The sequence below is a fragment of the Gallinula chloropus genome, assembly GCF_964237585.1.
Source record: "Gallinula chloropus genome assembly, chromosome: 2".
Taxonomy (NCBI): domain Eukaryota; kingdom Metazoa; phylum Chordata; class Aves; order Gruiformes; family Rallidae; genus Gallinula; species Gallinula chloropus.
In genome coordinates this window covers 100,425,688-100,439,120 of record NC_140086.1, presented here as the reverse complement: position 1 = coordinate 100,439,120, position 13,433 = coordinate 100,425,688, and the positions used below count along the sequence as shown (strand labels likewise).

General features: G+C 37.5%; 1 protein-coding gene across 2 annotated transcripts in view; it reads right to left on the bottom strand.

Annotated features, from left to right (window-relative positions):
* Positions 1 to 13,433, bottom strand: part of ATP9B (ATPase phospholipid transporting 9B (putative)) — a 170,945-nt gene that overhangs the window by 67,078 nt on the left and 90,434 nt on the right. For both annotated transcript variants that reach the window (XM_084280137.1, XM_084280138.1), the window contains exon 11: positions 10,429 to 10,505. In XM_084280137.1, coding sequence (XP_084136263.1) covers positions 10,429 to 10,505 — 77 coding nt within the window. The remainder of the gene's footprint in view (positions 1 to 10,428; positions 10,506 to 13,433) is intronic.

The following is a 13,433-nucleotide window of genomic DNA, read 5'->3' as shown; positions in this document are numbered from 1 at the left end:
TGCTGGACAGGCTAGGGAGGAAGCATCACACAGAATGATGTCAAGCTGAAGGAGTGAACCAGGATCATGATCTTCATTATTGCACAATGAATGCAAATTAAACGAGGCGATATTTTTCAAGCCACACAAACCGTGACAGATGAGGAATATTCTTTGAAAATTTCAGCTTATCAAAGAATCAAACTTCACAAAGGAGCTGCATGGTCAGAGAAAGACAAGGATGTATAAGATTTGTATGGAGATGAAAGAAAGGAAGAAAAAGGCAAAGACATAGGAGCAACTACTAAAAATATCAGAAAGACCAGAATAACAGGGTGGAGAAGCAGAACAAGCCAATGGGGAAGCTACTCTGATGAAAGCAGAAGACTAGTGCTAGCAGAGTCACATTGTGGATACAGTAGGCAATTAAAACACAGTGAATAAAATAAAATAAATTCAACAGTAACTTAAAGAAAGACCAAATCAAAACCTCAACCACTGCCCACCCATTTTCAAGATAAAAAGCTCAATGTGATAAGAAGAAGGAAACAAGTCTATCCCTCCAACCCTGAAGGAATATTTTCAGCTGAATCACAAGTCATGTCTCTTTGCTTTTATAAAAGAAAATATGTGAGTGGATTCTTTGGGGACTATATTGTATAAACAATGTTTTGGGATACATTCCAAAAGATATAATGGGAAGGGAATTAGCTGTAAGAGTATGAAGAGCAATCCACTCTTTGCAAACTAATCAATAATCTAAACCACATTATTTACATCCAGTACAACCTGGAATGATGATTTTAATGCTAAAACTATCCACAGGCTTTCACTCTGAACTGAGGTAAAAAAGAAGGGCAAAACCCGTATTTGTTAAGAATATGACAAGCTTTTTACTTTAAGGGTAAAAACAGACCTAAGCAAATTATCTTAGTTATGATCACTATGTGCAGCCACTATCAAAACAAATACTATGACCTGATATGTATAGAACTTTTCCTCTAGATATACATCACAGTAGAGACTAAGATTTCAAATCATGTGAAACATGATGACAACTGAGCCTCCAGTACTGAGGGAAATACATCAGACTTCAATTGCATAAATTAGTAAGTCTCATAAATAAAAACACACAGATCTCTCTTTCTGTACTTGGGCTACGTAAAAAGGCAGCTAACCAGCAAAACAATAATGCAGGTGAAGCATCCAAGTAAAAGACATGAATGTACGATGAGTGTCTATTTCAAGAATGCTCTGCAGGTCTCAAAGATCCTAGTTTCTGACATTTAATACATCCCTCTTTCGTAGTAATAATAATTAAAAAATAAGTTATTATATGTGAACATATAATAACCTCATCTCTATTCCTCCTTCTACAATTCCTTTGCATACTTGGAAAAATTTGAGCAAGTTCAGAAAAATGTGCAAAGAATTGTCCAAATTCTGAAAGATTATGCAACCCAAAATTTATGGAGGCTTTTCTAATAATCACTAGAGCTGTTAAATACAGATATTGGGCACTCCTGACTTTCTACAAATTTTTAGTACTCAAATTTCAGGAACGTATGCATCTTTGGAAAGGAATATACAGAGAACAATTCCACAATTAAGTTAAAGGTTTCAGATTTCCAATAAAATACATGCAGTAAGGAAAAATAAACTCCTCATAAAAATCAGTACCAGTCACAGTACATTGCACACACTCGATACCGAGAACATAACCTTAATGCAGGAGAACATTTAACAGTATGTTTCCCCAGCATCAGTAATGTGGTTACCGTTACTTTGGCTCGCATGCTGCCAGCACAGCCTCACAGAGCATTAGGAAGGTGGTGCAGTTCCACACAATCAGCTGAGCTTACAAGTATTATCCAGGAGGCAGTGCCCTCTGCCCCTACCGTCTCCACCTCCCAGCAGCTGCATTTTGCCAACGGTGTGATTAAATCTGAACAGCAACAAAGCTGTAAGGAGCAGTGCGAGTGGTAAAGTAAACTCTTGCAACTGATTAGCAGCAGCGGAGGCAGCAGCTGAGGAAGTAGCCATCAGGGACTGTCTCTTCTAGCAGCTCTCTGGGATATTCGGCACAAGCCAGCTACACAAGGAATCTCGCCTTTTGCATTGCCTTCTCTAAAATGGTAACATTTCAAAGGGTTTCTAGATTTTACCACAAAATCATTTGGTTTAGCCTCATTTGCTACAGGTAAAAATACACTGTATGTCTGGTGAATAAGCAACAAGTAGTTGTTATTCCATAACTTGATCTATTTTAAGAGTTGCTCAGAGCATTTTGTGAGGCGACCAATCTTCTCCAATCTTTTTTAGAGACTACTGCAGAAAGTGTACTCCATCACTGATCCTTTCTCAAACACTGGTGTGAAATGACATTGAACTGCTGAGCCAAACTCTAAAAGAGAACAAAATCCAAGCAACTTTTAATGGGAATGTCCAAAATGGGAAGTGATGTGTTTTAGAACATCATCAAGCAAAATTCTTGGTGAAACTCACAAAAATTTAGGACTCTGACTAGTCATTCATATTCTGAAATATATAAATTTTTATCTACCTATATTCTTATTATAGGGGATGAATTTAACACTGTAGGAATTTTACAGCTATGAATAAATTCTTTGGCTTAGCAAAATCAATGGGAGAGTTTGCCAGTAAAAATAATATACAGTAAATTCTGGGATTTACCCAGAGTTCTTCCTCACTACCAAAGAGCTGCTGCTTGGTTTGTGTATTGATACAGAATTGTTGTGTTTAGAACAAAACTGTATATTGTTGCCTATACATTGGCCTTGCACTAGAACCACAAACAGAAAGTGGCACCAGATGAAGTGGAAATGTTTACTCAACGCCCACGTCCCAAGGAGCACGGAACCACAACCTGGTAAAGACAGCCTCCTCAGTTCAGGACTCGAGCAGCAGCAGGCTGGGTGACTCACAGGCTACACAGCAATGCGGCACACCATGCTAAATTACGTGTAGCCAGAAAAGACCTACCACGTGACTTGGTATGCCGACTGCATAGTATGTTTAATTGTTGCTTTCAGAACAAATTAGAAGTTAGGGCACGGGTTATTCTGGGACTTTAACTTGTGAATTGATAGCAGGCTACATCATGGAACAACTTATTCTCTAGCCCAGGGATATAACAGCAAAGTAGATAAGCAAGTGATGATCTAATATTATTTTCCAGATGCCAAAGAAAATACATTAGGATCCAGCTTGCTCTAAGGCTAGAGACATCATGTGCATGCAAACCCAGTAACAGCAGGAATCGAGATACAACAGTACTATGAAAGACTAAGTTGTAGGAGAAATGAAGTCCAATACCTTAAACCGACCACTCTCAGTTGTTGGTTTTCTGGGGGGTAGGAGGAGTGGGTGGTAGGGGTGTGTCTCCCAGTTTCCCATTTCTAATATTACTATTACTTTTGGAGAGAAGAATGTAAACAGGAAGAGTATAAAAACGACATACACTGCTATTTGAGAAGCACTTGTAATGTGGATAAAAGGGCCCTACCAAGTCTCTGAAAAGAACCAATTGCAAAAATTGTGGAGCGTGCTGTACATAAAATATCAGAGTGCACAAAAAAAACTGGTGCAACATAGTGCATTCTGACCCTCACATTGCACTCAAAGTCGTCAATCAAGATTTTCAGCCTTACTGTTTCAGTCACAGTGGTATAAATACAGCATTCTTCCAGTTGTCTATATACAAAAGAAAACTGACCAGCTCAGTTCCTTTATTTGGAACTGTACCTTTTCCACACTAGTCATGTTACAATGGAAATCCTCATTCCCACACTTGCTATTTCAGTTAACGGAGTTACTGGTAGTGATAGTAGGTAGATAATTCTTCTTGGGTCAGAGAAAAGGACATAGAAATTTTGGGTTTGATTTGCCAAAACCCTGCTGACTGTTTCTACACCTCAATCTTCCAATGTTGTAATCCCAGTTTTGGAAATGTAAGGGTGACTCCTTTGCTCTTCAGGACTTTATTTGAAAACATTTCAGACAAGACATCTTTTGTCCTCTTCCCTACCTAACAGTGTTTCATCCATTTCACAGAGATGCTGGTCTTTGGGAGGGGCTGCTCTATTTTCTGTCTACATAAACACTTTTGTTCTTACAAGTTCTTGAAATTTGTCATTAAGAGCCACATAACAGTTTCAAGGTTCTGCTTTTATCCGAGGCCCTACAGGCATACAGCCACAGAAAGCCATTCTTTTCAAATAGACTGTGAACATCAAATTTTCAGTTTAGTAAGAAAAACACGCAAGCGAAGCTACTGGACCCACACGTCGCGGTTTAGCAGCAGGGTAAAGTCAATGTATTTCTGTGGCCCTTCCGAAGTTCTTCAGGTAACAAAAATTCTTGTTTGTGTTATCTAATAGGGGATTCATGGGGCACTTGCTTCCCCCTGTCTACAGCAAAGTGCAGGATTCATGACGTGGTTCTGCTATGGAGAAGCATAGCTACTAATGTAAACATATGTACTCATGAAGAATTGAAATGCAAGTTGGACTCAAAACTGTTAGCCTTTTGGGTGGAACAGGTAAGAATGCCTTACTTGTGCAACTACAAGATGTTCAATAACCAAATTTAAGGAATTTCCAAAAAGTGTGTGAAGGAAGGAGATGCATATAGTTTGGGTATTGAAAATGCTATGCTGGACAAGTAAATTACCACAGAACCACAGAAAATTAGGAATTGGAAGGAACCTTGAAAGACCATCTAGTCCAACCTCCCTGCCAGAGCAGGATCACCCAGACTACATCACACAGGAATGCATCCAGGTGGGTTTTGAATGTCTCTGGAGGAGGAGACTCCACAACCACTCTGGGCAGCCTGTGCCAGTGCTCCATCAGCCCCACAGTGGAGAAGCTTCTCCTTATATTCACATGGAACTTCCTATGCTCCAGCTTGCACCCACTGCCCCTTGTCCTATCACTGGCCATCGCTGTGAAAAGCCTGGCTCCATCCTCCTGACTCTCATCTTTTACATATTTACAAGGATTAATAAGGTCACCGCTCAGTCTCCTCCAAACTAAAGAGGCCCAGCTCCCTCAGCCTTTACTCATAAGAGTCCTGCACTGGATTCTTTCAAGGAGTTCCCTGTCCTTCTTGAACTGAGGGGCCCAGAACTGGACACAATATTCCAGGTGTGGCCTCACCAGGGCAGAGTAGAGGAGCAGAAGGACCTCTCTTGACCTACTAACCACACCCCTTCTAATACACCCCCGGATGCCATTGGCCTTCTTGGCCATGAGGGCACATTGGTGGCTCATGGTCACCCTGCTGTCCACCAGGACCCCCAGGTCCTTTTCCTCTACGCTGCTCTCCAACAGGCCAGTCCCCACCCTATACTGGTACCTGGGGTTGTTCTCTAGATGCAAGACTCTACACTTGCCCTTGTTAAATCTCATTAACCTTCTCCCCACCCAGCTCTCCAGCCAGTCTACCTCCTGCTGAATGGCAGCACAGCCCTCTGGTGTGTCAGTGGTATTCATTCCTGGGAACACAAATCTCCTCCAGCCATTCACTCCAAATGTAGTAGATGGGGAGGGTGTCCTTTCTAATGAATTATTTTTCAAAACGTATTCTCATAAAATGGGGAGGGGGGAGAGAGAAGGACAAGCATAAAGAAGCCTTTTAAATGCAGAGAAGTAAATTTGGTCACAAAGCATTAGGAAGAAAGGTTTTCTGGGAGGAGAGAGTGATTTTACCTCAGTTTACCAGAATAGAATTTTTTTTATTACTTCAGGGCTCACTGGTAAGGTCATTTTCAAATAGCCAAGGACAACATACACACAAAAAAAAGAATAATATCAGTCCTTTAAAATAAACAACACTTAAAAAAATCTGCAAAGCACCAACCACAAGACGTTGCACAAGACAAATACACAAGTATTTATCTTTCAGGCTAGTTAAGCATTAGGGAAAAAACAAAATTACTATTTTGATGAACACTGAATGTTTACTATGAAGTTTTACTTCTGATGTGAAAACTAACAGCAGATGTAGAATTCCATAACATACATGGGGGGGAAAAAAAGTGTTTTGAGTACTGCTTGTAAGAATTAGCAATATAAAAACCTATTTCTGCACTAGTCTGAAGCACACAACACAGATTACACACTGTAGCTCCTTTTACAGAGCCTACTGATTTCTCAGCATTTATATTTGAAAGAATTTCTACTAATTTTGATGCATTACTGTGGACATTCTGAGTGCTTGTATATATATATATTGCACAGTCCAAGAAATTTTAATGTTCCAATCTTAATACGCAAAATACACTCCCTCGAATTTACTTCTGTCTCCCTCCAAGTAATGTGTTTTATTTAACTTCACCCCAAAAATCTGTTGCCAGTGATGGAAACAGGTCACATTTGCAGAAGAGCTTGAAGATCTTTGCTAACAATCTTGCATTCTAGGAAGACCAAAACTGAAAAAACAATTCTAAATTTACATAACAAAAAACCTATTCTACCTTTTAAACATGTAAGAATGAGAACACTGCAAAATGCCAGACAAAATAAATAATCTTAGTTTGTTAATTTCCCTCTTGGTTAATTAACACCTATAAATGACCTTTAGCATTGACAAGTCCAACTTCATCCAGAAAGCCAAGGTTTAAGAATATCTATCCAAATCAGATTGATTACTGATTACAGCATTGTGAGGAGCACAATTCAATCTGATTTTTTTTTTAAAGGTTGGAACTGCATTCCTAAGTAAGCTGATGTGACTGCCAATGAGGTAAAATGCAGAGAGTCATTAGACTATAATAATGTTGATGTTACCATTTCTACATTTATCTAAAGCACAGAACATACATCATTTTAGACTGAAATTAAAACTTGTCAGAAATAATTTTTCTTTATATTGTTTGGAATTAAAAACATATTGAATTGATCCATTAAGAAAATTCTCTTTTCTCTATCCTTGTTTTTCAGACTGTGTCTGCATCCTTAGGCAATGAAACAATTTTTATAATTGTAATAAAACAACAAAGTGTTGACTTTAAGTTAAGAAAATTGTTCCTTGAATGACTAAATACTCCAGCAAACACAATAAATCCTTCCAAGTTTAACATACAGATAAACCTCATGCTTGAACAGGTACATACATTTCACAGCTTTTCACAAGTAAGTTTGCTTAAGCTTGTGCCAGTTTTAGTCTTTGTGCTCAGTGTTTGTAGATCAGGTCTGCATCTCTACATTTTAATATTGGCCATTTTAATATTGGTTTAGGCATCTTCCCTTAAGCTGGAACTAAAAATTTGCCATTAGAAAAACCCAGTTTATAGTACAGCAGTAAGAAATACAACTGAAGCATCTATCTGTATTTCAACGAAGACAGGAATGATAACAGTCTAGCCCATGTGTTTCTTGCTTATTTCTAGACAGAGAAATTTCAGTCTGACAATGTAAATAAATCATAGATCTCAGTGTTTGCTTTCTCCCAAAGCCAGAAGATACGAGCATTACTGAACTATATTCCCAACAAAAGCGTTTCAGCACATCTTACAGGAAACTCTCTAGAAGATGATGACGATAATTATTATTATTTGTTTTCAAAGACCAGCAGAGAGACAGCCTGCCATTTAAAACCTGTTCCAAATAGTATTTCACACAATTCTTCTCTAAAGCAGAAGAGGGGGCCGACTTGTTTCCTCTCAAGTCTGCAGCAGTATCACAATAGAACAATTCCATTTTATTTTTGTAAGCATGCGAATCTAATTTCTCAACTGTAATGTATCTTCTAATATCAAAGACTATTTTAGACTCCCTTTGCCTTCTGGCTCCTTATGCTACATATCCTTATCCAACGTGCAATCATTATTGACAAGCCTGAGAAAACACAGGAAGGTACCCCTCTCCCAAAATGTACACAGAGGAGGAACGAGCTGACTACTGCAAGGCGACCTAGCACACAGTATCACCTGCAGGCAGCAGTGCCTTATCTTATAGAAGTATGCAAACCAAGCTCACCCTATGGTAGAAGACAGCAAGATGCCAACTCCACAGAGAGGTGAAGTTAAAAAATGTTGACAACTAGTTTCTACACTGAAGTACAGCATTTAATCACTCATCTGTGATAGTTCAGTTCACAAATCCATCCTTACTGTTCTCTTTACTAGTTGACTACTGCTTTGAACACCGATGTTCAGCCCATTGAGAGAAAAGGCCCATGCCAGTAATATGGTTGAGGAAGTGGTATACACAAGACTCATGTACACATTTACAGAATAATTTGAAAGAGAGTTGACACAGAGTTGATGCAAAACAGACTCTGGAGACAGTCTTCACCTGCACAGCATAAGACTGTTACATGTTTGTTATATTCTACACAGCAACTATGAAGGCAGAGACATTTAAAGCAGGCAATTTTACATACACTACGTTAAGCTTCATTCTTCACATTTAATATATCCTTACCATCTAACTATGACACAAAGACTCAAGCATCTCTAAGAAACAAATGAATATACATATTTAGAATACTGAACATCTTAATAGGTCAATGATTCCTTTTTAAAGGCCTCTGGACAACTAAGAAGTATGGTTTAGTTATACAAGTATCACCTGTTTTCTCAGTGGCAGATAAAATGCCATTTAAAAGCATGATTTCCAATTAGAAGAGGAGAGACTATTTGAATTGGAAGGAACATAGAACGATCATCTAGTCCAACTGCACAACCAATTCGGAGCTGACCAAAGTTAAAGCATGTTGTTAAGGGCCAGATCACTCAAACACTGACCAGCATGAGGCATCACTCCCCTCTCTACGAAGCCTGTTCCAATGTTCGACCATCCTCTTGGTAAAAGGAATGCTCTCTAGTGTCCAGTCTAAACATATCCTGAATTGTTCCTAAGCTAATTATTTTAGATAGTGTTCAGATACTGGTAGTGCAATACATGCCAGGTAATATTATTAGGATTTGGCTGTATGTGCATGCATACACATATTTTATTTCTTAGTGCTTCATGAAAATTATAAGCTTATGAAGTTTCCCACAATATTTAATTGTTAGTAGCTGTAACACCGAGCTATTATGTAAGGTGATACATGTATTGTCATAATATTAAAAACCATGCTGCAGTTTGCAACTATTTTAATAAGTTTTTACAAAATCACCAGTGAAATTTAAAACACAAATCCTTTTACCCTTTATCACAGTTTTCTGTATGAAATACTGATGCAAAGAAGAATTTTAACAAATGTTTACTAAAAATCTAACATATCTCCAGAATCTGTTGAATTTGGGTAAAGCATACACACTTCCCCTATCAATTTAATATATTAAATAATTTCATTTTAAACACTTGTGAGAACTGTTTATTAGTCAGAAGTTGTTCAGAATTCTTACAGAAATATTCTGTTACTAAAGGGCTCATCTTTGTATCAGATGGAATAGAAAATAATTATGCATCATGAAGATTCTGGTTCCACTCCATTCTATTATTTTAAAATGTATGTTACAAAGATTAAAATAATAAAAGGCCATCTTAATCCACATAATGGTACGTATCACCTGTCTCTGTCAATGAGACATTTAAAAGCATCTCTATTAGAAACACAAATCAATACACTCAAGGGACTGCAATAACTGCTTCAAGCAATTTGTATTATCATTTCATTCTTGATGTTCCTACTCAGAGCAAGTTATTATGAATGGCGTGAAAATGGCTACCTGTCACAATTGATTTTTTTCTAAACCTCTTGCAAGTATTTTTTCCTTTCTTAATATAATTAAGTATCTTCTTACTAAACACAGGTCTGGGTTGTAAGATACAGCCAACAACTGAAGTTTCATTTCGTTATAATTGAGGGCCCTCCCCAACTCACATCAGAAACATTACCAATGAAATGAAGAGCTATTTGCTTTGTTTTGAACTGAAAGAACCTTGTACAGAGGGAAGCACTCAAACTTCTGCTATCTTTTCAACAGACAAATCTCTTGGCGACATTCTCATTGCTTACAAAACCCCCCGAAGAGTGTTCTGGATATTAACTGGAACCACAGTTATCTTGCTCTACATCCTCTGGGAGTCCAAATAAATATTAGTAGTCTTTTACAAACATCCCTTAAAACTACTGTGTTGCTCTGGCAAAATACTTTACAGTAAAATAATCTGAGATATGTGAAGTCAGAATTAATATTCATCTGTGACAGATGAATTCAAGTGTGACTGTCTGAATACACACACATACACTTTGAAGACAAATGTTTCCATTAGTACCTGTAACACTTGTAGCTAAAGGAAGAATAATTTTACTTCTGAAATGTGATTGAGACAGAATTCACCTCTCATAACAAAGCTCAATTCAGTCCAGCATGCACGAAAACAGCTCGTAGATTTTTGGTTTTAGGTATGTCTGTTTTTAAATTTTATGAAAATAAAAGTAGGAAATCCCACAGTAAGACAAACTTACTTTATTTTTTGGGTTGGATGTGTTCATTACGCTTCTAGTTTCCTTGCCTGTGTAAATGACAACGCCAATTACAGTTCCTGAAAAACAAACAAACAAAAAGTAAAGCTGAGGAGTCAAGCAGTTAAGAGAAAATTTGTCCAAATTAAAACTTGCAGTAACTTACAGTCTCTCAAACAAACCAGTTGTATGAAAAAACCCAAACATTTAGGCAATGAACATATTACTGTAAAGACTCTTTTCAGAATTGACTATGAAGGATCACTATAACTTCTTTAATGAACATCCACACAAACGACAAATGTTTTAATGGAAAAAAAACTTTGAATGTAACTGGTTAAACACTTAGTTACAACTGTTTGCAGCTGTTTTTAGAAGTTAACACACAGCATAACTAACTGCCCTTCCCAGGAATAAAAAAATCAGTACAATGCTGCTGAACACATCATACACAATATGCCTGCTAGCTCTGTCATCTATAATGATGTAAAATCTAGTTCACTCAATCAATTACTTTGATAGAACCCCATATAAAAATATTCCCCTGTTCATTAATTTATAAAAATGACTCCCCAGTTCCAATTATCTTTTAGTCAACTTTTACTGAATGATAAAGACTTGGCTTCAGCATCACTCAATAAATTTTATACTGAATAAATTTAGATTTTTATGAATATGCCACTACCACATTTCTTAGCAGAAAACAAAACCCTGGTTTTTATTACTTGATTTCAAGTGACCTAAAATGACTTTATGGCAGTACAACTAGTAACGTGATATATTTTTCTGTCTTTATGCTATAAAGTAATAATTAGCATACCTTGTCAGAAACACCCTGCTCAGAAAACTTTAAAAACAGTGGAAGTATTACACATTTGTCTGACAGTAAATAACTTGTCTTTGGCAATCAGGACCACATGCAAGATCTGCTATCACTATTCTTGCAACATAACAGGTCATAAAAAGTCGAAGTAACACATGAAGAGAAAAACATGAGAGCTAAAGATGTTGCCATTAAAGAAAGGCAGTTTCATTTGTTAAAAAATGAGAAGTGAAAACTTTGAATCCCCATACAAGATACCAATTGTTATACATCACATATTCTGGACAACTAAGGTTAGGGTTTTTGATTATTTTCCTCTCCATACAAAAGCTTTTTCTTATGACTTCTGTTGACCCACCATTTTCTAGAAGGCTCTGCTGACAGATCCACATGCCAATCTGCACATCACTATATAGGTAACGTGCCCCCAACACACACCAAAGTTTCTCCCAACATTTTTACTTCCCTCTTATTTTGCTTCTTAAAAAGTTGGTTTCAAACATGAACGTCAAATAAAACTCATTTTGACTACTGAATTTTGATTGTATGTTTGGCTAAATCTGACTGAACTGCTGCTTTTAATGAAACTTTATCTTTGATTTTAAACTCTGGGACTGTAAGTTACCAGTGCCAAAACGCTGGTAAACGTACAGTTCCTGAGACCTGAACTACAACAGTCCAGGGAACGCCAAGCCTAATTTCAGTGCTGTCCCATAGTGGTTGCACCAGGGACAGTTCTGGTTTTCTGGAGGCGTTTTTTTACCTAGCATTCTCTCTCATTATCCACACCAAATATAACTTTAATACTTACACTAAACTTCACCTTGGCCCACAGCAGAAAGAACTAAGCCTCATTTGGTGCTCCCAAAAGCCGAGCTGTACTACAAGCCTGGACTTACTAAAAGCAGTGACTCAAGTTATTTTTACATATGGGTCTCTTTGCAAACTGGCTCTCGTAAACTGGGCAGCCGCTGACTGGTAAGGGCAGAGTGGTTAATGAAGGAGAGAAAAATTGCAAGAGATTCCACTGCAATAAACATGTGGGCCTGGAAAAGAGATTAAGGAGGACACACATATTCCCAGGCTGATATGTGATCATACTAAGTTTTGGTATCTCCCAAGCACTTCATATAAAATGAAGACAGCGCTCAAATTAATTAAAACTGTGTATAGAACGTGGCACAAAATACTGCTTTTTATAGCTGTTATACAAATTGTTCTGATTCTATCTAAAGTGATTTTTGCAAGACTGACACCTGCCAAAATGATCACAAAATTCCATTAATACAAACCTCCTCTTAATAGGTATCTCAGCAGGTCTCTCAGAAAATTGCATTATCTTGTTTGGAATTTGAACCATACTGCTCATTACAGTAAATGGAGAGCAAAAAGTTAAAGTCCATACTGTAGTGGACCTTTTGAGGCTTTTTTAAATTTAACTGCTGACTTTCTTCTCTCCCTTTCCAAAAGGAAATCTACAAAAGATTTCAATAAATGCAGACACCACAGTCAGTGATGTCACAAACACAAATGATCTGGAAGCACTTGAACTGCAGATAACCTATGAAGTTTTCAAAATAAATATAACCAAATAATTTAAACCACTAAGTAAAGTTGTTTCTCCAGTGACAGCAGTTTTTCAAGAGTTCACTAACCAAAACTTTCTTTCCTTCAGGCACTATTAATAATTCCATAGCAATAATATTAAGAATGGGACAGACTCCATATCTTGCTGCTACCTTTTTGAAACTCATTGGGATGTTGCCTGGAAGTGGAAAAAGCCAGAATATTTTTCCTATGTCAGTTATGAAAGCATAACAAAAGGACGGCTGCGTTCTTCAGACTTGAGAGAAGGGCTTTTGATTTTCACCCCTGCCAGAGGCTTCCAGTGTAAGCCTGGCACACCAGTCTTTGTACTTTCTGTGGTTCAATAAACACAACACACAGAGTCACCAGACAGGGATTTACGGCAAGGAGCAGAAAGCACTTCAGACTTCATCGCAGTAGGCATCTCCATTTAGGTATCTACACCACCAATTCTGAGACTGGAACTGGTATATAATATATGTTAGGTGTGACAAAACAAGATTTTTTTTTTCTTTCCATTTAGCTTATTGTTAGTCTAAAGGGTAAGGAGACATACTGAGACCAAGCAAAATAAACGCCTCCTTAACGTACCAATTTG